The sequence below is a fragment of the Paroedura picta genome, chromosome 4 (assembly GCF_049243985.1).
Source record: "Paroedura picta isolate Pp20150507F chromosome 4, Ppicta_v3.0, whole genome shotgun sequence".
NCBI classification, from domain to species: Eukaryota; Metazoa; Chordata; class Lepidosauria; order Squamata; family Gekkonidae; genus Paroedura; species Paroedura picta.
Genome location: NC_135372.1, coordinates 35,588,544 through 35,614,333, shown reverse-complemented (window position 1 = coordinate 35,614,333; position 25,790 = coordinate 35,588,544). Strand labels below are relative to the sequence as shown.

The following is a 25,790-nucleotide window of genomic DNA, read 5'->3' as shown; positions in this document are numbered from 1 at the left end:
TAGATAATGCAGTCACATCAAGATGAAACGTACAACAAACATTTCCCTATTTTTTTGCCTCCCTCCCTGACATATAACACCTGAAGTACTGGTACACTGGGATGGTCCTTTTTTGTAGAAGTCTGTGGAACTCCCTGCCTTAGGATCCTTTGAGTGGCCTGCTGGTTTAGTTTTACAGAATTTTTGAACCTGCCGGCAGGCGTCCATTTTTTATTTGCTCTTTTTACAAGTGCTTTATTCTATGCATTGCTATTCACTTTCCCTCTCCCTAGAAGGACGAAATGGCTTTATGGAAAGCCTGAAAATGAATGTGGTCCCCAGATGATGCACCGGTGCTTTCCTCCTGTCTTACTTGAAAACCTTTGACAGGGGGATGCAGGGGGTTGAACCTGACATCTTCTGCAGGCAGAATTTTTTTAAAGCTGTAGCTTAAAAACACAAGCAATCTCACTGCTGATTTTGGCTCAGACTCATGTAAAGCTGCCTAAAAAACATAGGTCAGCCTATTGGTCCCTCCAGTCTAGCGCTGCCTGCTGTAGTTGGTAGCAACTGTCTGGGGTCTCAAGAAACGCTAGCCCCCAATAGTGGCTACCTGAAATTCTTTGCACAGAGATGCTGCCACAGGTTGATGCTGGCACTGTTCCTTGCTGATAAGTGCTCATCATTCCGGGGGTGAGGTCAGCACTGCGTCTTCTGACTGTCAGCTTTAAAAAAAATATATGGATCTGAAGAAGACAGCCCAGAAGCCAGAATAAGGCCCCTTGCTCATGCACCAGAAACTTATCGTTGATCTCAAATGCATCAGCTATCACCTTCTGCACGCCAAGCTTCCCTTCGCAGAGCAGAGCAAGCCTCTTCCACCCCCTGAAGGGCAGGGCTGCTTCCCTTTGGGTCCTCCCCTTCATCCCACAATCCTCTGCTTCTGCGCCTCCTGCAAACTCCATGTGAGTGGCCAGTAGCAACAGCAACAGCAGCCGCAAAGGAGAGAAGAGGATGGCTCCCCCCACAGGTAATTTGCAGGGGTGGAAAACAGACTGGGGGCGCCTCCCTAAGAGGGGAGGCTGGAGAGGGAGGGTCTGTTGAAAGGTGGGGTTCGGACCTGCATCTGCCAAATTATCTTTCCCCCCCCCTCCTCCTGACCTTGCTCCTGCCTGTCTTGAACAGGCAAAAAAAATCAGTAAAATTAGATTTTCCTGCCCACATATTAGGGAGGAATCACCTGTTGAATTTTTGCCTGCTTTTAAAAGCCCATTTATGGGAAGTAAAATGGAAGGCATGAGGCTAGTGGGGTAGAAAGGGCAGCTAGCTTTTGCACCAATAACCCCCCCCCCTTAATTGCTTTTTAAATGAGCCGATCTCAGCTAAATGCCCGTGAGGGTGGGACAGCTCTGGCCAATCGGTAACCTAAGAAGAGGTATATGCAACAGGCAATTGCAGAGAGAGAAGAGACGAATCAGGACAGCAAAGATTCTGGAGGGAGAGAAATAGGGCTGGGAAGGGGAGAGGGGTGAGGTTGCAGGGGGCTGGCTTTGGCTTGTGAGCCCAGCAACACGCTTCAGAGACCCCCCTGGAAAGCACTATGTGTCACAGCATCCAATTAAATGTGTTAATTGATTAGTGAACCCTGACCCCCCCCCCAGTTGTTTCTGGAAAACTATGCCACTAGTCCTCAGGACTTGCCAAAAGGAGAAGTGGCTAACCTCTGTAATTTTGTTCAAATTGGTGTCACCTTCTTCCTTTGTTAATTTCGGGATGCCACTGTTCCAGATTCCCCATCAAATACGACTTGAGCTGCCTGTAACAAGACTAAAGTTTTTCGGTGCAAAACATGTGGCCTAACACTGAGCTATGGCCCCTCTGGCTACAACCCTTCTCCCCCCTCTAAAACAAACAAAAACAGGGAGGATGGTATTGTCAAAAATTATGAAGCAGCTAGTAAGGGGAGCAAAAACTGGAATCAGTCCCGATACCATTTACATGTTGTGATTTTAGGTACTCCCCGGAGGGACGGACCAGAACCAATGGGATGAAATTAATTCAAAAAAAATTCCGTCTAAACATCCGGAAGAAGTTCCTGACAGTTAGAGCGATTCCTCAGTAGAACAGGCTTCCTCGGGAGGTGGTGGGTTCTGTGGAGATTTTTTAAACAGAGGCTGATTCTGTGAAGGTTCAAGGGGGTGGCAGATTACAGTGGATGAACGATAGGGTTGTGAATATCCTGCACAGTGCAGGGGGTTGGACTAGATGACCCATGAGGTACCTTCCAACTCTATGATTCTATGACCTAGATGTCCCAGGCTGGGCAGATCTTGGAAATTAAGCAGGGCCGCCCCTGGTTAATATTTGCATGGGAGACTGCCAAGGAAATCCAAAGTCACTATGAAGAGGCAGGCGATGGCAAGCCACCCCTGTATGTCTGTTGCCAGGGGTTGCCATAAGTCTGCTGCAACCTGACAGCAGTTTTGACAAATGCCAGATTCAGGTATCCCAAATCTCCTCGGGCCCCTTCATACCAACACACCCTCAAACCAGCATTTAACTTTCCAAGCGTCTCTCTTGATATGCATGCATCCTGCTCTGCATCTCTTGTATCTTAATACCAATATTGATAGAAGTATTCTATTCAGTTATACTCTGCCTTTCTCTCCAGTGGGAACCCAGAGCTGGCTTACATTCTCCTCCACTTTCTCCTTACAGCAACTCTGTGAATTAGGTCAGATTGAGTGTGACTGGCCCAAAGTCACTCAGCAAGCTTCCATAGCAAAGTAGAGACTCGAACTCGGGCCTCCTGAATCCTAAGCTAACCCTCTAAGCATTTCACAGCCCTGGTTGTCATCAGCGCCCCTAGAGCTGCCAGTCTTGATGTGAAATAGCAGGTATAGCCTGTTTTGCTTGTGTTCCCCACAAGCTAAGCTTGAAGGCTATGAGACAATTTGCTAAGTTATACGTGGGAGTTGTGCTGAGCCAGTTCGGGTGCCAGGTGTCACATGGGATGTGGCCCTAATGCAACATCGAGAGAATGCCTGCTGGCAGAATTCTTTTTTTAAAAAAATTGGCGGTCCACAATGATAAGCAATCATTTTAAATTAAAAATTGCATTCTAAAACGTTGAAATGCTAAGAGAAACTTCTGGGTTTATCTATCCCAGCATCAACTGGGTTTCTGGGGTTTTGGTTAGAGGTTTCCCCCATCACCGACAACTTGAGATGCTTGTAAATTTTGGTGTGCAGAATGTGTGCGCTACCACTGAGCTATGGCTCCCCTGGCTAAAAAGAGCAAACGGTGGGGGTTTTTGTTTGTTGGTTTTCTCATGAACATAGGAAGCTGCTGAGTCAGACCACTGGCCCACCCTAGCCACAGTTGCTCTCCTCTGATTGGCAGATGCTATCCAAGGTCTCAGGCAAAGAAAGGCTCTTTCCAGCTCTGTTATCTGAAATCCTTTTATTTGCGCTCGAGCTAGGGACCCTCTGCCCACAAGCCCATCACATAGCAGGTGAGCATGTCAGGCTAGGATTGGAGAGGCCCAGGGTTGAATTCCCCCTCTGCTATGGCAGCTCACAGGGTGACCCTAGGCCTGTCATTCTTTCTCAGCCTAATGAACCTCACGGGGTTAATTGTTGGGAGAATAAAATGGAGGCGCAGAGAAGAACGTTGTAAGCCACTTTGGGTTCTGTTGGGGAGCAAAGCAGCATATAAATATTTAAATTCATGAGTTGCATTCTTTGGCTGCTCATACCTAGATAGAGGTGGGCATTCCTGCCCCAAACGATTACCCTCACCCAGGGAGTAAATGTTTGTGTGTCTCTCAGTCCTTGGTGCTTCTGCTGTTCCGCTGCATGTTCATACAATATCTTCTTTTCTTAGGAAGCGTCATGGACGGCCAGACTCGCCATTCCGCAGTCAACCGTCTCCGTTGGGACCTGACAGCCGAGCAGATTGACAGGGCAACCACGGAGCTCATCGAGAAGACCAAGCAAGTGTACGATGCGGTGGGTGCCCTGCAGCAGGCCGAAGTCTCGTACGATAACACCCTGAAAGCCTTGGCGAATGTGGAGGTGGAGTATACAGGTACATGGAGAAAAACCATAGGCGAACCTGAACACGCCTTGTTTGAAGTGCCAGATGGGCTGAGAAAGAGATGCTCTTTGAAGATTATTAGGAGGCTAGTGCAAAATTCTCATGGCCTTATCTCTCATGTTTCCTTCTGGGACCATGCTAGTTTCGCCTAGCTTTTTTAGTGTGATTCTCAAACTGCTAGTTGTAAGTGGCTCAGAACAGGCTCCTCTGGGCCAGCTTCTTTTTCAGTGTCCATTCCTCATGACCTCTAAAGAAGCATTCCCAGAAATGCTGAAGCCACAGGAAGGGGGGGGGAGGGAAGTGGTACAATTTCTCTGTGACTCTTACCCAGGCCTGGTTAAAGGTGTACATGAAAGAATTTAAATGTACGCAAAACTTGGTAATCAGCCTAGGTTTCCACAGGTGTAAAATTGCTGTGAGTTTTTGAGTTCAGGTATGGCAAGGCAGTTAGGGTACAACTCTCGGCTCCCTAAAACCTGCCCCATAAGACTTCCCAAAGTAATTTTCCACCTATCTGACAAGGTGGGCTGTATCCCATGAAAGCTCATGTTGAAATAAATGTTGCTAATCCTTAAAGCACTGGGGAATTAAAAAAAAATTAAGAGGGTCTAGCACCATGGTTAAGATTTTATTGATGTAAATCATTTCCATGCTGCCTTTCCACCCAAGAGTCAAATTTTGGGATTAGAAATCATAAGGAATAAACCAGAGGGAGTGTAGGAGAATCAACCAAACCATAAAAATAAGTGATCCAAGTAGAATATATAAGGGAAGGTTATATTTTAAATTATATTTTCAATGAAGCGGAATAAATTTTACTTTGCTATAGTGCTGAGAGGAGTCTCCTGTTGGAACATATAATGTTTGTGCAAGTAATATGAATTCCATGACTAAAATAAAGTTTCAGGATGTGAGATAAGGCTTAAATGTATTTTTGTTATTTCTAAGGAGCAACTTATAGAGATAAATACGATGTCTGCTCAGACCACCGGCCAATTGAACAATCTGCAGGTGGAAGTCCTTAGAGGGTGGGCTGCAAGAAAGGTATAAAGGGCTTTACGTTTAGGGAGAAACAGTCCTTTAGATGCAGGGTGTTAGATAGTTGATGGGCGAAATTTGGTTTCTTCTGTTAAAGGTCCATTGAGTTCTATTCTTTGGTCTAACTATCACCAGGAGTGATCGGCCGCCTCCTGGCACAGCGAGCGCCACACCATGCCGGGGGAGGTGCTCCTGCTGGTTTGCCAACGCTGGTGCCTTCCTCCCCCCCCGGTCCCCAGCCTATGGTCCCCCCCCGGGGACCGCTGCATAGGGGGTCAGTTGGGTTCAGGATGTGGATGGCTGTCTGCGGAGGGGGGGTGGTGGTGGCAGTTGTATGGTGTTAAGTCTGTCAGCCTCAACCGAATGCCTGGTGGAGGAGCTCCCTTATACAGGCCCTGTAGAATTGTGGGAGTTCAGGCAGGGCCTTGATCTCTTCCAGAAGCTCATTCCACCACGTGGGGGCCAGGACAGAGAAGGCTCTGGCCCTGGTTGACTCCTGACATGCTTCTTTGGGGCCAGAGATTCCTAGCCAGTTGGCAATGGCAGAATGTAAGACTTTGGGGTGGGGGAGTATAGGCAGAAAGGGGCTCTCTCAGATACACTGAGCCTAGACCGTGATGTCTCCTGATGGAACATATAACGTTTGGGCAAGTAATATGAATTCCATATGTCTAAAATAAAGAGCCAGTCTGGTGTAGTGGTTATGAGCAGTGGCCTCTAATCTGGAGAACCGGGTTTGATTCCCCACTCCTTCACATGCAGCTAGCTGGGTGACCATCACAGTTCTCTCAGAGCTCTCTAAGCCACACCTACCTCACAGGGTGTCTTTCATGGGGAGAAGGGAAGATGATTGTAGGCCTCTTTGACATTCCTTCAGATAGTGAAAAGCGGGGTATAAAAACCAACTCCTCCTCCAACTATTGAGTAAGAATAAACTTGACTTCAAACTACTGTGTTTCCTCAATAAAGCATGTGCAGGGTTATAGCCTTAAATTATCATACTGAGAAACACAAAATGCATCTCCCCAGTCTTAGTGGAGGAATGCTGAACATTGAGGGGGGTATTTTAGTAAAATCATTTATTTCCTGCTTCTTCATTCACTCTTAAGGTTGGAGGCGGAGTCAAAAGAAGTCAAAAATCATAAGATCACAGTAAAAATCAAAGCCGTGAGCCAGTAAGTGCCCCCCTAAATCACCTCTGAACCCTATCGTAGTGGAGGGAACATCAAAAACACCCCGAGTCAGTCCAGGCAGCGCAATGCCAGATTCTGTTGGAAGCGGCAACAATGCTCATAACCACAAAGGACTAAACATTGATGCCAAGGGGTGATATTTCCCCAGGCAAAGGAGTGGCGGCACTGCCCACTGCATAACTGCCCACTGTTGCTTCTTCCAGTTCAGAGGAACATGCTGGACTTCCCTCAGCACGTCTCTCCATCCAAAGACATCCGCACAGCGAGTACCGAGGCTGACAAGAAGCTGTCAGAATTTGATGTGGAGATGAGCATGAGACAAGATGTCTATCAAAGGATTATCTGGCTCCAGGTTGGTCAAAGGTGGAGGGGGCTCTCTGGGGAACCTGAGCAGCCCACTGGGGATATGTAAGTCTCTGAGCTCTGTGGTGGCAGATAGTCAGGTGCGGCTGGTTGCTAGAGAAGGCTTATGCTCCAGATAATGGATGTTTGGGAAGACCCATGTACGTGAGGCTGGTTTACTATGGAAGGCCCATGCTTGGGGGCCTCGATACCAGGGAAGGCCCACACTTGAGAGGCTAGTCACTAGGGAAGGCCCATGCTCAGGAGACTGGGTTGCTAGGGAAGGCTCTTGCTCCAGAGGGTGGTTGCTAGGGAAGGCACAGGCTCAGGGGCCTGGATGCTAGGGAAGGCCTATGGTCAGGGGCCTGGATACCAGGGAAGGCCCACACTTGAGAGGCTAGTCACTAGGGAAGGCCCATGCTCAGGAGACTGGGTTACTAGGGAAGGCTCTTGCTCTAGAGGGTGGTTGCTAGGGAAGGCCCATGCTCAGGGGCCTGGATACCAGGGAAGGCCCACACTCAAGAGCTGGTTGCTAGGGAAGGCTCACAGATTGACAGATCCGGGTTTAAATCCCCATGAAGCTCCCTGGTTGACCTTAGGCGAGACACTTTCTTTCAATCCAACCCACTTCACAAGTCTGTTCTGAGCATAAAAACTGAGATGCTACAACCTGAGTTCTTTGGAGGAAAGGTGAGTTGAAAATAAAATAGATACCTCAAAAGGGCAGCAGATGAGAATCTTTCCATTTAAAATCCTGGAGAGGCATGAGATTGAAGCTAAGTTCTGTTTCACCCTATGTGCCCCCCCCCCTACAGGAAAAGGTGGACGACACCTCCCTGAGGCAAGAAGCAAAAAGATACCTGGAGCGGCTGATCAAGTTGGGCAGAAGGAGTGGACTTCATCTTTCAGAGGATATTCAGGAGGTGAGAGCACCCTTCATTTGATCAGTGTGAGAATGTTAGTTGGGGAAACTGAGGCTCACATGGGTTGAGCAGGGAATGAGGGCAACGGCCCTTCCCAGCACATGTTATTCAGAGGTAGATTGCTATTGTGCATGGAGGCTCCATTTAGGTATCGTGGTTGAATGCAGTGAATAGACCTCCTTTCCGTTATAAAGCAGGCAGAATAATGGAAAGGAGGTCTATCCACTGCACTCAAGGAGGATTTGCATACTTTGTCAGGCCCTTCTCAGAAACCTAACCTCAATGTGACCAGAGCACAGACTACCATGGCCAGAACCCAGCTAGTAGCCATGATCAGGAGAATTGATACCTGTAGTCTGGAGATCAGGTGTAATTCTGGAATGTCCCCTGGTGTAGTTGCCTGCTTCAGGCTGGGAAACTCTTGGAGATTGGAGGGTAGAGTCTGGGGAGGAAAAGGAGTTCAGTCAGGCATAACGTCATGGAGTCCACACTTCAAAGCTGCCATTTTCTCCACGGGAACGGATCTTGGCCATCTGGAGATCAGTTGTCATTCCTGTCAAGATCTTCAACTCTGAATAAGCGCACTCGTTTTAAAAACAAAGTTTCCTTATTAGAAGTGAAAGTTCTTCTGTGACTTAATAGTCAGTTCTGAGTCCATAGATAGGGGGCATGGGTAAGTCAGTTTGGTGTAGTGGTTGGGAGTGCGGACTTCTAATCTGGCATGCCAGGTTCGATTCTGCACTCCTCCACATGCAGCCAGCTGGGTGACCTTGGGCTCGCCACGGCACTGATAAAACTGTTCTGACCCAGCAGTGATATCAGGGCTCTCTCGGCCTCACCCACCCCACAGGGTATCTGTTGTGGGGAGAAGAAGAGGAATGGGAAGGTGACTGTAAGCCGCTTTGAGCCTCCTTCGGGTAGGGAAAAGCGGCATATAAGAACCAACTCTTCTTCCTCTTCTTCTAATAGAGGCTTGGCGAAAGCTCCCCCTCCTCTTGGAATTCAAAGCAGGCTCAGTCCAACGGGAGTCATAACATGTAAATAGACAACAGGCTATACATCAAAGAGCAGGAACTAATAGATCAAATGGGTGAGGAACAGCTATACATATGTGTACGTATATACAAATAAACATCAATGCATATATCAATGTGTAAGGGAAACTACCAAATCATTAGAGCATACATAATGGCTAAAAATACATGGAGAGGGGGATCCATGTGGGATCTAATTAACGGGGGAGCCTCAAAGGGAAAAGAAGCCAGGCATGAGAGCCAAGGACAGATACTGAGGAAGGTGGAGCGTAGCCATAACTCCTTAGAGGCGGCTAACCATAACAAGGTAACTCACAGAGGCCTACAAGTGAAACAGAAGCAACATTCTCATTGGCTACTAGACTTTGGGATCTCCAGGTGAGGACTGGAGATTCCTCACCAGCGCTTCAATAAATGCCAGCACGATTTATAATACAATAGCAGCCCCCTCCAGGCAATTTACATAGCAATAGGCACACAGGATGGAGGGGGGGAACAAGCTGGAAACTCATACAGTAAACCCACAATCATTTGGCAGAACCAATCCTGGTTCTGACAATTCCAAGAGATCTCCAGGCCCTACCTTGAGGTTGGCAACCTTATCTCCAGGTGCCACTCTGCTTCTAGAAGCATCACTATAACCCAGGAGGACTGACAGAGCTCACAACAGAGCAAGACCACAACACTGGCAATGGGCCCATGAATGAGAACAGAAGAAGGGGGATATGAGGCAGCTTTGAGATTTGTGCCATGCCTGAGGAGCGAAGAGGTACACGGGAAGGGCAGGATAGCAAGTTTAAAAGCCCTTCTAGTTCCTCTCTGTACCCCTGGAGGACTGTTCCAGGTTCATAGTGGAGAATAAAAGGCAACACAGCATCGTGTCAGCAGGCCAAAGAGCTGCACAATGGAGCTGGTGTGGCTTTGTGATTGGACTGAGCCTGAGCTGACTCAGCGGAGGGCCTGGTAGTGATTTTGCTTCCTTCAGCTCAATTTTATTTCCCTCTCTTTCTCTCCATTTTGCAAAAAAAAAAAAAAAAAGAAAATCAAGGCTATTAAGAAGAAGCTGAGCGTCCTTTGCATCGACTTCAACAAAAACCTCAACGAAGACACAACCTTCTTGCCGTTCACGAAGGAAGAATTAGGTAAAGGCGGGCAAGGCGGAAAAGATGGTGGGCCTGGCATCTTAGTTGTAGTAGTAATTTTATTATTGTAACCCGCCCTTCCCTGATCAGCTCAGGACGGGTAACAACAGGTCTTAAAAACAATCCATACAGTGCATGTAGTTTTAAAATACTCAACTATACATTAATTAAGTTAGGTTACAAGCTTTAAAAGCTGCCTATCTACAATGAAAATTGGTATCCTGATGGTGCAAACCTTGCTGAGAAATTCTCCTTTTTGACTGATGGATTTTCAGGTAGGCTTCCCAATAGCCTACTTATAGGTTAGCGTTCCTGAATTGTTTGCTCGCCTGAAGCTTTGCAATGTATTTACTGTCAGGACTCTCAGTAATCATAAAACGCCCCAAGCATGTTTTTTTTTGAGTCATTAGATGTAATTTGTTTACTGGGGAGACAGCTTGGTGTAGTTGTTAGGAGCGCAGACTTCTAATCTTGCGAGCTAGGTTTGATTCTGTGCTTCCTTACATACAACCAGCTGGGTGATCTAGGGCTCACCACGACACTGAGAAAGCTATTCTGACCGAGCTGTAATATCAGGGCTCTCTCAGCTTCACCTCCCTCCCTCCCACTCTCTCTCTCTCTCTCTCTCTGCAGTCCCCCACCCAGCCCCTATGATGTTCTGCTGAGCCCTGGGGAAACAGTTTTAGTGGGGGAGGGAGGGAATCACCATTTAAGCAGTGCAGCTCTTCTTGTGCTGCGCAGGGTCCAGCCTGTAGTTGCCACCACTGAAAACAATTTGCACAACAAACAAGCACATGTGTTGGCAGGAACTGGTGGCTCAGTGGAAGAGAATCTGTAGGTTCTATCTCTGGCCTCTGCAGGCAAAGGGATGAGGTAGCAGGTGATATGAAAGCCCCAGCCTGAGACCCTGGAGAGCTGATGCCATTCAGAGCAGATGATACTGATGGACCAAGGATAGACTCCTGTGTTAACAAGGAGAAGAGTTGGACTTTGAACCCTGTTTTTCACTACCCAAAGGGAGTCTTAAAGCAGCTTACCTTCGTCTTCCCTTCGTCTTCCCCACTACAGACATTCTGTGAGGTAGGTGAGGCTGAGAGAGCTCTGAGAGAACTCACTGGCCCAGCGTCCACCAGCTGGTTACATGTGAAGGAGTGGGAGATCACATCCGGTTATCCAGACTGGAGGCTGCTGCTGTTAACTGGCTGTCACCGAGCACTTGCTCAAATCAAAACAGAATCAGTGAAAGTTACAGTCAGCGTAGTTCAGCAGTGTCCTAAGGAGGTGGTGAGCTCCCCTCACTGGCAGTCTTTAAGCCGCGGTGGGACAGACATCCTGGATGCTTTAGACCAGGGGTAGTCAACCTGTGGTCCCCCAGATGTCCATGGACTACAATTCCCATGAGACCCTGCCAGCAAATGCTGGCAGGGGCTCATGGGAATTGTAGTCCATGGACATCTGGGGGACCACAGGTTGACTACCCCTGCTTTAGACTGATCTTGCACTGAACAGGGGGTTGGCCTAGAGGTCCTGTATGGCTCCTTCCAACTCTATGATGATATCATTCTAAAGCCTGGATTCAAAGGAGAGTTCTTCCTTGCCCCCTAGGAGAGCAGCTGCAGTGGACAAGGTGAGGTGGCACCATGGGAAAGCGATCCCCTGCCCTTGCGATCCACTGCCCCAACATTTGGTGCCCCGAAAAGGCCTCTGCTGGGGATCTCAGCTGGCAGGAAGGTTCACATTATCCCCCAATTGTTAAAAGAGGGGCTGAGTAGTGTGAAAGAGGGGCTCAGCTGAGGCCACCTGCTGAGTTTGTGGTAGAGGCAAGATTTGAACTGGGGACTTCCTGATTCTTAGCTGTTTGTAGCTGCTGCTTACTGTAAACACGAAGCAAAAGCACTCCCAAGGCATCTCGGTCAACCTGGACTGCTGCATCTGTTGGGCAGCTAAATGGGTAGCTGTTTGTTCTGCCCAGGTAGTAACTCTGTTATAATGAGATGTTGCATGAGTGTGAGTCATCCACTGATGAGTCTTTGTGCCCTGCTAGTCTCACACTTAAACTGGGCCTCAAACTGAACAATATGGTGGACATTTTTAGGCCAAGAGTCCAACATCCTGTCTCACACAGTGACTAATCAGTTCCTCTGCAGGGCTAAGGAAGAGGGTATGGAGGCCATGGCCTTCCCCTGATTTTTGCCTCCTGCCTCTGGGATTCGGAGGTCAACTGCCTCTGAATGTAGGTCATGGTGTTTAGTCAAAGTGTTTAAATACATGGCATTGACTTCCCCGCTGATGGGTACTTTCCTGCCTCTCATTACCACTCCAGGAGGGCTCCCTGAGGACTTCATAAATTCCCTGGAGAAGACAGAAGATGGGAAGCTGAAGGTGACCTTGAAGTACCCCCATTATTTCCCCTTGATGAAGAAGTGCCATGTCCCAGAGACCAGGAGAAAGATGGAGGAGATGTTCAACTCCAGATGCAAGGAGGTAAGGGGGGCTTGGCCCCACTTAGGCTCTTCTGTATTGTTTTCATTACTCATGCCTCACGGTTCTCCTCATGACCTTTCAAGGTAGCTTGTGGTGGCCAAATCAGTGACAAGCCAAACATCTCAAAGACCTAATTTAGAAATAGCAAGCTGCAAAACAGATGGGGACATTTTTTTCTTCGAAACTTGGGAAAACTTTTTTCAAATCTTTTCTTGGTGTCTGAAAGAGAACAAAGTTGGAACAAATTGGATATTTCTGTGCAAGGAGTTCCACATATGGGGCACCACCACCGAGAAGGCACCCACCCACCCCCGCCAATCTGCCTAACTTCTAATCTTGGGGCACTTGTTAGCTGAACTCTTCGTATGTTCTTGACCTCACAGGAGAACTGCCTGATCCTGAAGGAACTAGTGGACTTGCGGGCTCAGAAATCTGCTCTCCTAGGGTTCAAGACCCACGCTGACTTTGTGCTGGAGATGAACATGGCTAAGAACTACCAGACGGTCATGAACTTCCTGGGTAACGCAAAAACTATAACCTCTTCCAGCCTTGTATTTCATCGCCTGCCTGCTGTGAGCCCCACAGGATTCATTCTGCAGCTGTAGAGAGTATCACAGGGCAGTCTCCCTTTGGGGCCAGGAGAAGCAACCAGAATGGTTCCGCATATCATGTTTGAGCCGGGGCAAGAGTGGAGCTCCGGCAGCTGATGGTAGTCAGTCTCACCGCCACAAACCAGTGGCTACCCCAGCTGACTGTACCAAATTGAAAAGCCTAGGGGAGGCGAGGTCTTCTCCTGGAAGCAGGCCTTTTTTGGAATTAAATTTGGGAAGGGAAATCCCCATTTAAGCCAAAAAAGATGCGTTCCTCTTCTCCCTCTTGCAGGAGGAACCACCTCTTCCAGGAGGGTGCTTGCTGTTACCCATTTTTTAGAAGTTGGACTAGTTTGTAGACATTTTTCCTGAAATGTTGAGTTTCTCCTGCCCAGGATATGGCAGTCTCCTCATTCTCCCTCCTGCTCGTTATTCTCTCTTTGTTCCTTTTCTCGTTATTCTCTCTTTATCCTTTTTCTCTAGAGAGCCAGCTTGGTGTAGTGGTTAGGAGTGTGGACTTCTAATCTGGCGAGCTGGGTTCGATTCTGCGCTCCCCTACATGCAGCCAGCTAGGTGACCTTGGGCTCGCCACGGCACTGATAAAACTGTTCTGACCGAGCAATGATATCAGGGCTCTCTCAGCCTCACCCACCCCACAGGGTGTCTGTTGTGGGGAAAGGAAAGGGAAGGCAAATGCTAGCCACTTTGAGACTCCTCCTGGTAGAGAAAAGCAGCATATAAGAACCAACTCTTCTTCTTCTTCAGTAATATCAGGGCTCTCTCAGCCTCCCCTCCCTCACAGGGTGTCTGTTGTGGGGAGAGGAAAGGGAAGGCAAATGTAAGCCGCTTTGAGACTCCTTCAGGTAGAGAAAAGTGGCATATAAGAACCAACTCTTCTTCTTCTGTATAGAAAATACCAAGATGGGTCTGTGTGACCGGAAACTGTTGTTTGCATTCAGAGAGGAGGATGTTCTAGTCTGTGCTTTAGAGAAATCCACCCCCAAATGCCATTCTCTTCTCAAGAAGGCGGAGGAGATAAAGGGTGGTTCTGATAGAAATCCCTGTAATAGAACATGACCAGTTAACAGGAGCCAATTATATTCTTCAGCCAGCTTTGACCCATTGCGTTATTGCAGGCTGTCTTTATGTCAATGTATATAATCCAACATATGGGCTTCATTTGGGACTGCGCTTTTTCATGCTGTGCCATTTATTCTGCAGAATAAACTTTCAGTCGCTTTCCACTTCTGTGGTTTGGGATTTTGGGTAGACCCTAAACAGTCTGGGACCAGCATAGCTACAGGAATGCCTTTTCCCTGATAATCCGTCAAGAGCACTACCTTTTCTGGACCAATATCTGCTCAGGATCCCCAGCCCCAAAGAGCTAAAGTTGGCTCTGACCAGAGACACGGCTTTTTCAGCCCCACCCTGGTAGAATGTGACGCTGGGAGAACTCCCTAAATCAGTGTTCCCCAACCTTTTTCCGGCTGGGGACCGGCGGGGCAACTGCCCCGCCCGCGCAGTGCGCATGCGCAGCTACGCATGCACGCTGCGCGCCCAGAACCGCACGTGTGCGGCACTTTCGCGCATGCATGCTTGCGCAAAAGTGCCGCGCACGCGCAATTTCAGCCACGCATCGCGCATGTGCGTGATTTCGGCCACGCATCGCGCGTGTGCGATGCGCGGCGCGGCCCTGATTCCCTCTCCCCCCCCGCAGTAAGAAGCTTCCTGAGCCGCAAGCTTGCGGCCCGGGGAAGTTTTTTACTGCGGGGCGAGGAGAGGGAACTGCGGCCCGGCGCCCTGGCCTTCAGGGTGGGGACCACTGCCCTAAATCAGTTCCGCAGGGCCTGCAAGATGGAGCTGTTCCACCAGGCTTATGTTCAAGGCCTAAAATAAAATAACATCCACCCAAAAAGGTTGTCCTCATTGCTGGAGGAGGGTTTGGAAGATCAGCGCCTTACAAACTTCCATGTCTGGGAAATTTTAGCTGGGGGCATGAGGAAAATTATACGTTTTAAAATATTGTTACCTGCCCTGAGTGATGAGGAAGGGTGGGGTATAGATCGAAATTTATTATTACCCGTATATACTCGAGCATAAGCCGACCCGAATTTTAGCCAAAGCATCTAATTTTACCACAAAAATATGGTATCAACAATAACAGTGGGACCCTCGTTCGAGTATAAGCCTATGGGGGCTTTTTCATTATTTAAAATGTGCTGAAAAAGTAGGCTTATATTCAGTATATTATTATAAGAACTTGGAACTTTAAAATGGAGAATCCCACATCATTCTATTAACATTATTAGTCCAGGCTTTAAAGCAGGGGTAGTCAAACTGCGGCCCTCCAGATGTCCATGGACTACAATTCCCAGGAGCCCCCTGCCAGCGTTCGCTGGCAGGGGGCTCCTGGGAATTGTAGTCCATGGACATCTGGAGGGCCGCAGTTTGACTACCCCTGCTTTAAACAATGCCAGGAGTGAGTGGGGCGTGGAGAAGGTGAATCCCAGCTCTGTGATTCTTTGCTAGCCATGCCTCTCAATATTCATCTGTCTTCCACAGATGAGCTGGCCATGAAGCTCAAGCCCCTGGGGGAGAAGGAGCGGGCCACCATCTTGGACCTTAAGCAGAGGGAGTGTGAGAAGCGGGGCCTCCCGTTCGACAGCCGCATCAATGCCTGGGACATGCGGTACTACATGAACCAAGTGGAGGAGACTCAGTACAGTGTGGACCAGAACCTGCTGAAGGAGTACTTCCCCATGCAGGTGGTGACGGAAGGCCTGCTGGAGATCTACCAGGAGCTGCTGGGTCTCACCTTCCACCTGGAGGAGAACGCCCCCGTGTGGCACGAAGACGTCCAACTCTACACAGTCAAAGACATCACCTCCGGAGAGATCATTGGCAAGTTCTACCTGGATCTTTATCCGCGGTGAGTCAGGTGGCAAACCAGAGCAGGGCTGGGAATACCTGAGCAGGTGAGGTGGGGATTGTGAGACTCTCAAAGACAGATAGCCCCTGGTAGGTCCCAGAATTCCATCCCTGCCTTCTTAGAAGAGATATTCCTTGGTATGTGAGAGAAGGTGACATGCCTCTTCCATTAGAGACTGGCACCTTTCTAAGAAGAGACCTGCTGGATCAGGCCAGTGGTGCATTGAATCCAGCTTCCTGTCTCACACGGAGGCCAACCCATTCCCTTTGGGGTCCAAAACCAGGGCCCAGAGGCCGAGGCCTTCTTCTGATGCTGCCTTCTGGCACCAGGATTCAGTGACCAGTAGCCACTGATAGACCTTCCTCAATGAATCTGTCTAATCTCCTTTTGAAGCTTTCTGCGCCTGACTGTGATTTCTCACTTAACTGAATAAGCAGGTTAGAGATTCTGGTGCTTGTGGAAGAGACTCTTGAGAGCCAGTGTGGTGTAGTAGTTCAGAGCAGCAGATTCTAATTTGGAGAGCCAGCTTTGATTCTCCCCTCCTCTTCCACATGCAACCAGCTGGGTGGCCTTGGGCTAGTCGGAGTCCTGTTAGAGGTGTTCTCACAGGGATGTTCTGTCAGAGCTCTCTCAGCCCCACCGACCTCACAGGGTGTCAGTTGTACTCGTCAGCATGGTGTAGGGGTTAAGAGCAGCGCCCTCAGATCTGGAGAACTGGGCTTGATTCCCCACTCCTCCACACGCAGCCAGCTGCGTGACCTTGGGCCAGTCACAGTTCTTTTAGAACTCTCTCAGCCCCACCTACCTCACGGGGCATCTATTGTGAGGAGAGGAAGGGAAAAATGTTTATAAGCTGCTTTGGGACTCCTTTGGGTGGTGAAAAGCAAGGTATTAAAAAAACAGCTCTTGGTTCAAATCCTGGCTGATGTGAGGCCGATCCTCCTTTGAAGCCCCCCAACTGCTTGTGGAGTTGTTGTGGCAGGGCAGGAAAGCCCCGTCCAGCTTGGGGTAAGAGTTTGCGTTTGCAGCTTTATCATTATCCATTGGTTTGGCTGCTCTTCCTTGCTGCTCTGGGATCTTTTTTTCAGAATCCTCCTTTGTTGCGGAATTTCTCACAGGCTTTGTTTGTTTCCATTGTAATTCCCACGTGGGTTTTTTTCTCTGGATTTAGACAACTTTAGTAACTTGATGAGAGCTGTTCCCAAGCTCTGGATATGGGGTGGGATAAGAATACACTTTATTGAATAAAAACCTTCCACCCTCCTGGGTTGAGTGTCTTCAAAGAGGGCCTGGGAATAACCGGCACAGAGTAGTCAGTGTTTTTCTGTCTGTCTCCCTCTTGCTCCGCCCTGCCGGACCAGCGAGGGGAAGTACGGTCACGCCGCTTGCTTTGGACTCCAGCCCGGCTGCCTGCTGCCCGATTCGAGCCGCCAGATCTCCGTGGCAGCCATGGTGGCCAACTTCACAAAGCCAACACCGGACGCTCCTTCCCTGCTGCAGCACGACGAGGTGGAGACGTATTTCCATGAGTTCGGCCACGTGATGCACCAGCTGTGTTCGCAGGTAGGAGCTGAGGGGGAGAGAATCCCCACTGGCAAGAGAGGCCCAGCAGACCTCCAGCTTGGCTGGCATTTTTGCTTTAATTTACTTCTGAGTTGCTGCTTTTTCTGTGATGGCATCTCAGACTCAAAAGCTCACGCCTTGAATAAATCTTTGTTGGTCTTAAAGCTGCCACTGGACTCTGATTTTGTTTTGTTGTGCTGCTTCAGACCGACACGGCTGCCCACTTGAATTTATTTGCTAGAATAAGAGTTGATTTTATATCCCACTTTTTTCTTCCTGTGGGAGTCTCGAAGCAGCTTCCAGTTGCCCTCCCTTCCTTTCCCCGCAACAGACACCCTGTGAAGCAGGTGGGGCTGAGAGAATTGTGACAAGCCAAGGTCACCCAGCTGTGGAAGAATGGGGAATCAAACCCAGTCCTCCAGAGCAGAGGCTGTCGCTCTTAACCACTACACCGCCACGCTGGCCAGTTTTCAATACAACTCTATCTCGTAGACCCTTAAGAGTGTAAGGTTCAATCTTGATGCTCTGTTCTGTATCACCCATATTAACTTAGATGTTATTAGATAGTTTTTCAGCCATTCCCCCTCCCCTGGGACCTCATTTCAGCTCCAGGAAGTCTGTGGGCTACTTCTCGTTGGCCTTCTGAAAAGTGCTACTCTATTTCAGAAGTAGTTATTCAAAAGCTTCTGTTGCTGATGTTATGACTCTTCCCCAGCAATTATTTAACATTAAATCACAGTAATGGCTATGAGCTTTTGGCATTTGTCATTAGAACTTTGGTTTCACATCCCCTCCTGAAGGCAAAGAAACATCACAATTATCCATTTTTTAAAATGTATTGCACCAGTCAGATATGTAAACTGTTGCATGTTTCAGCAAATAGGGTTGCCAGGTCCTCTCCGGCTGTCACTAGCGGGTTAAGGTTGCCAGCTCCAGGTTTGGAAACACCTGGAGATTTGGGGGTGGAGACTGGGGAGGGCAGAGACCTCAGTGGGGTTTTAACACCATGGAGTCCACTGTCCAAAACATAAGTTTTCTCCAGGGGAAGTGAACTCTGTAGTTTGGGGATGAGCTGTCATTCCAGGAGATCCTGGAGCCTGGCGTCCGTATTGCAATTCATTTTCAGTGCCGCTTAAAAAAAGAAATTAAATGCACCGACTTACAAGGAGAATTTTTAAAAACACCAAGAGAGAACCCAGTCAAGTACCGACAATTCTAAAGCAAACGTCTAAAAGCCACAGCAGATAGAATTGGAAGCCACAACAAACTGAATCCCAGGATCCAGGAGAACCCGATTTAGTAGGCCATGTTGAGTCCCGTAATTAGGAATCCAGCCCACTGCCTTCTCAGAACCAGAAAGTATGGGATATTTTTCCAGGAGGGAAATGCATTGCTGTCTCTTGCCCCAGGTGGACATTGTAGAAGTTTTCAGCAGCCAAGGAAACCCTGATGCAAACTTGAACAGGGAGCCAGCACAGCTGGAAGCTCCATAGGATTCTCCTCAAGGATGGATAATGTGGAGTAGAAGGAGACAGATGCAGAGGTTACAGGTCACGATGAGAAAGTCTCAGTTTATAATAGTTTAAATCCAGTGTGGTGAACTGGTTAATAGCAGCGATCTCTAATACAGAGAACTGGGTTTGATTCCCCACTCCTCTACATGCAACCAGTTGGGTCACCTTGGGCCAGTCACAGTTCTCTCAGAGCTTTCTCAACCCCACCTACCTCACAAGGTGTCTATTGTGGGAAGGGGATGGGAAGGTGATTGTAAGCTGCTTTGAAACTCCTTCAGGTCATGAAAAGCGAGGTACAGAAAACCCAGCTCTTTCTCTGGTCTATCTTGAGAACTTTGCTAACGGCATTCTTGAAACTATTAATCATTGCCATCAAAATATTGTTCCCCTCCCCCAATACACATGCTTGTTATTTTTGACAAATCCTGAAAGAAAAGTGCAATCCTAAGTGGCGTTAACTCTTCAAAGCCCATTGACTTCAATGAACCCAAAGGAGCATAACTCCAGGAGTCTGGGGCTGACTGGCACAAAAGACATCTTCTAGGGCAGGGGTAATCAACCTGTGGTCCTCCAGATGTTCATGGACTACAATTCCCATGAGCCCCTGCCAGCTGGTAGGGGCTCATGGGAATTGTAGTCCATGAACATCTGGAGGGCCACAGGTTGACTACCCCTGTTCTAGGGCAGGGTTTTACTACTGTGAGAGCTCCCTAGGGGCTCCCTGGCTTCCCCCCCTATATCCTTCCTCAATGGACTTGGCCACAAGCTGTTCCCAGCACTGCTGTGAAAGCAGGGAGCTGGCTGCGTCCATTGACCTGGGGGTGACATTCCCGTGTGGTTACCAAACCTAGGGAAAGGGGGCAGAGCCTGGATGCCTACTCCTGTCTCAAACCATCTCCTTTCTCCCCCCAAGTTCTCCTCAGGCATAGCAGGAAGTTGTGGCCAGCTGACGTCACTTCCGTCCCAGTTCTAGGGTTCCTCGAAACCTGGGAAATATTTCAGGGGCTCCTCCATGGTCAAAAGGTTGGAAAAGGCTGTTGTAGGTCCTGAGGTTCCTTCAGTGGGTGGCTAGGATTCTCCGTTTGTCCTCCTGCCCCATCGGGTCTTGTAAACTCTCCTGTCTCACCTTCCCTCCCTAGGCTGACTTCGCTATGTTCAGCGGGACCCACGTGGAGCGGGACTTCGTAGAGGCTCCGTCCCAGATGCTGGAGAACTGGGTGTGGGAGAGGGAGCCTCTGATGCGCATGTCCAAGCACTACAAGACGGGCAAGCCCATTCCTGACGAGCTCCTGCAAAAGCTCATCAAGTCTCGCCAGGCCAACACCGGTGCGTGTGGGGAGCCCTCGTGGCCAAGCCCCAGGGGAGAAGGGGCGGAACAGCACAGGACTGCTGCCAATAGGGAGTCCTCAAAGTGGTGCTCATGGGCACCGTCGGACCTGCCGACAGCTTTCTTGGCACCCACCGAGGGTTTTAATAAACTAGGCGGGGCTCTTCTAATCTGGCGAGCCGGGATTGATTCCCTGCTCCTCCTCCACATGCAGCCAGCTGGGTGACCTTGGGCTCGCCACAGCACTGATAAAGTTGTTCTGGCCCAGCAGTAATATCAGGGCTCTCTCAGCCTCACCCAACTCATAGGGTGTTGGTTGTTGGGAGAGGAAGGGAAGGCCACTGTAAGCCGCTTTGAGCCTCCTTCGGGTGGAGAAAAGTGGCATATAAGAACCAACTCTTCTTCTTCAGTAATATCAGGACTCTCTCAGCCTTACCCACCTCACAGGGTGTCTGTTGTGGGGAGAGGAAAGGGAAGGCGACTGTTAGCCGCTTTCAGACTCCTTCGGGTAGAGAAAAGTGGCATATAAGAACTGACTCTTCTTCCTCTTCTTGACAAGCAGGATTTGCCACAGAAAAAAATTATTTATTATTAAATTTATAACCTTCCTCTATTGGCCCTGCTGTCTCAGGGCAGTTCACAACAATCAATCAATACAGTTAAAATACTTAAAAAGTTTAAAACAACCACACAATTGGGTTGGTTATTCAAATCAAAATAATAATAAGAAAAATGGGGGGAGGGTTGTACCCCACATTATTTTTTTATCAAGACATGAAGCTTTTATTCTCTGTAATGTTTATGCAGATTGGATTTACGATGAATTGTTATTCTGAGTTATAGCAAAATGAGATTTTTGCCTGAGAACAGTAGTCGAATTTATAGCAAGGAATATATTCAAAGGGGCAGGGGAATGTAAATTATATAGAGAATCAGAAGGATTCAGGGACTCTGAGTCAGATGGGCCAACCTTCTAAACCTACAGAACCTACAGAATTTGAGTTTGCTTGATACTAACCCTAAACAGTGCAATTTCCTTCATTCATATGCTTTTATTGAAGTCTATGTTACATGCAGTCAAATTGCTTCTGATTTATGACGGCCGTATGAATCCATGATTGCCCAAATGCATTCTCATTAACAGCCTTGCTTACCTCCTGCAGGCTGAAGGCCGTAGCCTTTTTGTATCAGCGAACAGATCTATGGAATTGAGGGTGGTGGGTGACGGTGAGCCGTTGGTGCACTCTCGGCCTAACCTACCTCACAGGGTTGTTGAGAAGATAAAAAGGAGGACAGGAGAATGACAGGAGCCTTCAGGGAGGGCGGCATATAAATACAATAGATAAGTAATAAGCCACTTTGGTCCCCCATTGAAGAAGTAAAAACAAGTAACCCCCTGTTGTTCTTCTTCTCTCCTCCCTCCCCCAGGGCTTTTCAACTTGCGGCAGATCGTTCTGGCTAAAGTGGACCAGGCCTTGCACACCCAGACAAAAGCAGACCCGGCAAAGGCGTATGCCCAGCTGTGCGATGAGATCCTGGGCGTCCCTGCCACTCCAGGTGATTGGCAGGGGAGCATGTGGGAGGCGGGAAAAGACAGGGGGGTTGGGGCCTCCCCAGGGTTCTTGCCCTCAGGGTCCTGTTTCTCCAAAGTACACACACTCAGGTGCATTTTAGCTTGCACTGCTTTCATATGCTGTCTTCCAGCCCTAGCTTTGGCGTACCACTTTTCTGCAATGATGCAGTGGTGTCGATTAGAACAGCAGTTTGCTTAAGAATGCCATTGGCAGCTGCAAAATGAAAGTAAAAAAGCAGACTTGGGCATTTGGTTGGTTTTAAAGGGTCCTCACTGGAACATCCCGGAGGGCCCATATTCAGCCGGTGCTACTCCATCTGCACTGGTTACCAGTCAAGTTTAAGTTTCTGGTTTCAACCTTTCAGGCTATACGCGGCCTGGGTCTGGCTTATCTGCTTATGCCCCCCGCAGGGCTCTTTGTTCTGCAGTTATGAATTTACTGGTGGTCCCGGGCTTCTGGGCCTCGACCAGGCCAGGGCTTTTTCAGCCCTGGCCCCAACCTAGTAGAACGAGCTCCGGCAGGGACTGAATGAACCTGGGATTGGAATAAAAGCTCCATGCAGATTCAGCCCTGGTCTCCAAGAGAGAGCTCATGGATCCGGTTACCTCGAGGCCCACGGAGTCTTCCTTCAAAGTCTTCCTTCAAATTCACCTCTGCTCGTCTTGCCGTCTGCCTGCTATCCATTGCCCTCATGTTGCCCTCTCTGCTGGCTTTAACCTCTGTTTCTGTTGCCCTCTCTACAGGCATTATCCTCTGCTCATAGTGCCCTTTTCACGGTACCCATTGCCCCCATGTTGCCCTCTCTACATCTGCTCCTATCACCCCCTCTGCTCAAATTAACCTCCTCTTGTATTGCCCTCTGCACTGTACCCATTGTCCGCATATTGCCCCCTCTGCTCAAATTCATCTCTGCTTTTATTGCCCTTTGCTGGAATTAATCTTTTCCTCCTATCGTCCTCTGCCAGGTACTAACATGCCGGCCACGTTTGGCCACTTGGCAGGAGGCTACGATGCCCAGTACTACGGCTACCTCTGGAGCGAGGTGTACTCCATGGACATGTTCTACACACGCTTCAAGCAAGAGGGGATCATGAACTGCAAGGTACTGGGACCCAAAGTCAGGCCAAGGCCTAGTCTGCACACAATAGATAATGTACTTTGGTAACCAATGCAGCAGGATGAGGATTGTAGAGCCCAGCAGAGGTCTAAAAATATAGCGGAAACAAAACATGACACACTAACCCAGTGGTTCTCAACCTTCCTAATGCCGTGACCCTTTAATACAGTGCCTCATGTTGTGGTGACCCCCAACCATAAAATTATGCAAGTCTTCTTTCACAGGAATTAAATCAAAACTGACCAATGGTGTGAAGATCCATTGCTCATGATTGTATATAAATTGGGTTTTTTTTCCTGGGTTTCTCAGTTCAGTTCTGCTTCTTGTCCCACCATGCCAATCTCGCTATTTTCTGCTGCTCCAGACAGACGAACGCTCTGTCTCCCCCACCAAGCTGCTTACCCTGCCGCGACCCCTGTGAAAGGGTCATTCGACCCCCAAAGGGGTCCCAGGTTGAGAACCACTGCATTAAACCATGCAAAAATTTCGTAGAGGATCGTAGTTTCAGCAAGGAGCAATATAGACTGGAGGCTCGAACACTTTCCCCAAGACACTTTGTGCATTATTTAGTGCAGGGCAACTCTCGTCATGCTGGCACTGCTGGGGTCTGACTCAAACTTCCCTCTCTTGTTCCCTGCAGGTGGGCCTGGACTACCGGAACTACATCCTCCGCCCAGGGGGCTCAGCGGACGCCTGGGACATGCTGCGGAAGTTCTTGGGCAGAGACCCAAAGCAGGATGCCTTCCTGGCCAGCAAGGGGCTAACCATGGAGCCCAACGTGCTCCCTTCGGCGTGCTGAGTGGGCTGTCATTCCTCCCCCAGCCCGAGCTGACCCCTCCCATCTCATTCTCCATGCGCTTGGAGGGAGCTGCTCACCTGTCCCTCATCCGGCCTGAGATTGGCGGCTGGGGAGGTCTTTTGCAGGGATAACAGGAAGCGTTGCGCGTCAACAGGAGTGGGTGGGTGGGAGGCACATCTCAGGCGAAGAAGGTGTATTCAGGTGGCTCAAATGGTTTCCTGGGATCCTGTGCCCCCCCCCCCCGGCTCTTGCCAGGCCCCCAACCCCAAGCTTGGTGGAAATTTAGATCTGATGTCTATATATTGTGTTTTTTTTCCCTCTTGGTGCGGGGAATGAAGTGCAGATTTTTTTTAAAGCAATAATCAAATAATATCATTGATGGTGTTCATAAAAACTCCCCCCTGTTTCTTACAAAACGAGCGATCTTCTCCGACTGGCATAATCCCCCTTCTTCCTCTGGCAGCCCCATGCAGGGAGGTAGCATCTTAAAACAGCCGGCCAATCTCATGCTGATCTTTGGGAATTGGGCTTCCTTAGCCTGGGTTCCTCATGGATCCAGCTCTCAGCTTTACAAAGCAGTTAAATCCAGTGGGCTTAGCTGGATGTTGACTTGGCTCAAGATAACATTGTAAGTCATAGAATGTCGATAGTGTCTTCCTCTCGACCTCAACACTGCAGGAGGGTCAGCAAAGAGGGAAACATCACTATCTGCAGTTTCAACATCAATGACTCATGCCTGCCTTTTCAGCCGTTTGGCCGAGCTTGGCCTTCGGGGCCTGGCCAGATGATCTTTGGCAACCTCCCAGCCTGGCTACATGTCAGCAAAAGCATTATATTTATTTATTTATTTGACCATGCAGTCTTTCTTGCAGGTCACTTGCAGCTTCATGCATCATGCAGCTTTGCCACCCGGCTTGTGTACAGCAGTGTACAGCAGTTGGATTTATCAGCCTCCCCCTGTTGCCCCCCGAAAAAGATGGAAGCAAAACTGTGAGATGCGGCAGCCCCCAATGGCATAAACGTTTCCAATTCCTACCCTCTTGATGGCACCAGATTCTACAAACAGATGTTGTTAAATGCGGAGGTGCTCAGGGGGGAGAGGTCAGGTGTTCTTGATGTCACTCTGCTTCTGTGACCTGGGCCAACCAGCTTTCTGTGTGACCGGCTGTCCCAGGATGGTTCTCTTTCCTCCCTCTCCCATGTGCTCAGGGATCCGGTGTTATTTTCCTCTTATGTTCTGGCTCTTGTGCTCCTACTTCATCTGCCCAGCCTGATGAGGGAGGCTAGCCCTGGAAAGGGAGGATGGTCAGTCAGCAATTGCCACATGGCCTTGCTGCACAGGGGATCTTTTGATAATAAGGCCTTAAGCCCAGAGGAGGGGATAGTGACAGTGTTGGGTATAAATCATCCGGTGGTTTTGGGTATTTCAGGCAGTATGGCCCTGGTCTGGGAGTTTTAGCCCCTGATGTTTTCCCAGTAACTACGGCTGGCATCTTCAGGGGTAGGACATGGGCAAGAAAACATCAAGGGAAGGTTCTCTGGGACGTATCTGCAGGATCCAACCCAACACAGAGACTCCATAATTACTTCTTGGAACTCGGGGAGTCGCCATTTGCCCTATGAGGTATCATGAGTAAGACCCCTGTGACTCAACCTATGGGCAAACTGTACCTTCAAGCCACTGTTGAGAACCAGGCAGCCCTTTGCAAGATCACTGCTCCTCTCTCATCTGTGCAAGTTTCCCAACCAGGATTGTTCTTTCTGGTGAACATCAGACATCTTGAGGTCAGGAAAGAGCCAGGTTTTCCTTGGCACAGAGGTTTAGGAACCAGAAAACCCAACTGATGACAGTTAGGACCTTCCAAGGTTGAATGGCTGTTTTGATTTTAAAATTATATAACTTTTATTGTGCACAATTTAGAAAACGTTAGGAATTAGGAACATCTATCCAGCCCATAGGCTACTGCAAACCAGTATGCTATGCACCATGCGAGCCAACAGACTGATGTGTTTCGGCCCTTATGGAACCTTCTTCAAAGATCTGGTTTTAACACACACCAGTTCTTAACACACATAAAATATGTACAGCAGCCAATAAAAGCTCCAGAGTAAGGGCCAGAGTCACTTAATGAATGAAGATGGCT

At 48.9% G+C, this 25,790-nt stretch overlaps 1 protein-coding gene across 2 annotated transcripts; it reads left to right on the top strand.

The window, feature by feature from the left end:
- Positions 1-892: 892 nt before the first annotated feature.
- Positions 893-25,693, top strand: THOP1 (thimet oligopeptidase 1). Of its 2 annotated transcripts, none has more exons than XM_077332381.1 (13): positions 893-1,009; positions 3,865-4,068; positions 6,512-6,660; positions 7,466-7,573; positions 9,647-9,749; positions 12,073-12,233; positions 12,617-12,752; positions 15,386-15,752; positions 17,114-17,315; positions 19,969-20,155; positions 21,585-21,713; positions 22,696-22,832; positions 23,488-25,692. In XM_077332381.1, exons 1-13 carry the CDS (start codon positions 994-996, stop codon positions 23,644-23,646), a joined length of 2,058 nt encoding a protein of 685 aa, XP_077188496.1. In that variant the 5' UTR covers positions 893-993; the 3' UTR covers positions 23,647-25,692. The 2 variants fall into 2 exon arrangements, with proteins under 2 accessions (XP_077188496.1, XP_077188497.1); XM_077332382.1 differs by lacking the exon at positions 893-1,009 and adding an exon at positions 3,406-3,493 and having other exon boundaries at positions 23,488-25,693.
- The last annotated feature ends 97 nt before the right edge of the window (positions 25,694-25,790 follow it).

Excerpts from the sequence above, each read along its gene's own strand:
- THOP1 (XM_077332381.1), top strand. Across the intron at positions 12,753-15,385 it reads GACGGTCATGAACTTCCTGG|ATGAGCTGGCCATGAAGCTC; the intron begins GTAACGCAAAAA and ends TGTCTTCCACAG. Across the intron at positions 21,714-22,695 it reads GGGCGTCCCTGCCACTCCAG|GTACTAACATGCCGGCCACG; the intron begins GTGATTGGCAGG and ends GTCCTCTGCCAG.